The sequence below is a fragment of the Convolutriloba macropyga genome, chromosome 12 (assembly GCF_964194025.1).
Source record: "Convolutriloba macropyga chromosome 12, txConMacr16.3, whole genome shotgun sequence".
Taxonomy (NCBI): Eukaryota; Metazoa; Xenacoelomorpha; order Acoela; family Convolutidae; genus Convolutriloba; species Convolutriloba macropyga.
The window spans coordinates 150328-151801 of NC_134479.1; the positions used below are offsets into that span (position 1 = coordinate 150328).

The following is a 1474-nucleotide window of genomic DNA, read 5'->3' on the forward strand; positions in this document are numbered from 1 at the left end:
TTGGTAACTGACAGTTAGCAATGTGCGACATAAAGTCAAGTTTTTTGCGGCAAATCATCTTAACTTCCGTATTTAGCCATCTTGAAGTTGCATCCGCAACATGCTCCACGGGGCAACAGGAATAAGAGGGTAAAACACGAATAAATCCACCAAATAAATTTTGTTTCCAATTCCAGTTGGAATCCCTAAACCCAAATTAAATTGAATAAAACTATATGCAACTCCCTTTGCCTAAAACCGGAGCGCAAAAAATATCAACAAAAAAGCTAATCAGCGAAAACACGGGCGAGACCGGACACGGGGCGGACGAAGGTGCCGTAAGCCGTTTTCACTTTAACTACTCTGTTGTTACCATCTCGTCCAGGGGACACTTCTACTCTTCCCAGAGGCCAAATACCACGTGGGGTGAAGTCTTTCAGGATCCACACCACATCGTTGACTTTGAGTGAATTCCGGTCGTTTTTGGTTCATTTTGGTCGCTTTATCAAGGTCGGTAGGTATTCCCGGACCAGTCTTCTCCAGATGTGGTTGAGGAATTGTTGAACATTCTTCCCAAGACTTCATGTTAGCTGGCTTGGTTGACGGGAAGATATCAGGGAGAAGAGAGTTGTAAGGACGCTGAAGTAGAAAATGGTTTGGCGTCAATGGTTCTTCGTTTTCCATGGCGTCCGGCACGTTTGTAAGTGGTCTGGAGTTCATCATAGCTTCTGATTCAACCATGATTGTGTGGGAAACGTCAAAAGTAAAGTTTCTTGACCCTAGAATGATCAGGAGCGCCCGCTTGATACTCTGGATCAGCCGCTCCCAAGCGCCGCCAACATGAGGGCCATAAGGTGGGTTGAAGTGCCACTTGGTGTTCTGTGCTGCGAGTGCTTTGTGAATTTTGTCCTTGTCGAGATCATTCAGACACCTTTTGAGTTCTTCTTTGGCACCAACAAAAGTCTTACCGTTGTCACTGTACAAATCAGCGGGCTGACATCTTCGCGAAGTGAAGCGGCGGTAGGCGTTCAGAAAAGTGTCTGTATTCAAATCTGGACAGGTTTCCAAGTGAACAGCTCGCGTTACCAGACAAGTAAAGATGAGGCCGTAGTGTTTCTCAAGCTTATCTTTTTCTTCCTCAATGTAAAATGGGCCGAAAAAGACTAATCCGCAGTTGGCAAATGTAAATTGTTTGTTTTCAGTCGGGAAGCGGCAATCAGGTTGCGGTGCCATAAAAGTCTTAATGCTTTGCGGTTCGAAACGTCGACAAAGGAAGCATTTGTATCTAATGCTCTGCAATGTTCTGCGGAGACCAATTACGTAGTAGCTTTGCTGTACAAAAGCTTTAGTGGCCTCTCTTCCCTGATGCACACAGATGCGATGGGCATGTTCGAGGTATAAACGACAAATGTGATCTTTTGCATGAAGTAGTATTGGCCGCTTGGCCAACTCAAAGCATTTTTTTTATTTCGAAAGGCCTTTTTAACTTCTTTTT

General features: G+C 44.7%; 1 protein-coding gene across 1 annotated transcript; it reads right to left on the reverse strand.

The window, feature by feature from the left end:
- Positions 1–348: 348 nt before the first annotated feature.
- LOC142350938 (uncharacterized) lies at positions 349–1212 on the reverse strand. The gene has a single exon (XM_075402963.1). It carries the CDS (start codon positions 1210–1212, stop codon positions 349–351), a length of 864 nt encoding a protein of 287 aa, XP_075259078.1.
- Positions 1213–1474: the final 262 nt, after the last annotated feature.

Excerpts from the sequence above, each read along its gene's own strand:
- LOC142350938 (XM_075402963.1), bottom strand. The coding sequence starts at position 1,212 with ATGGCACCGCAACCTGATTGCCGCTTCCCGACTGAAAACAAACAATTT.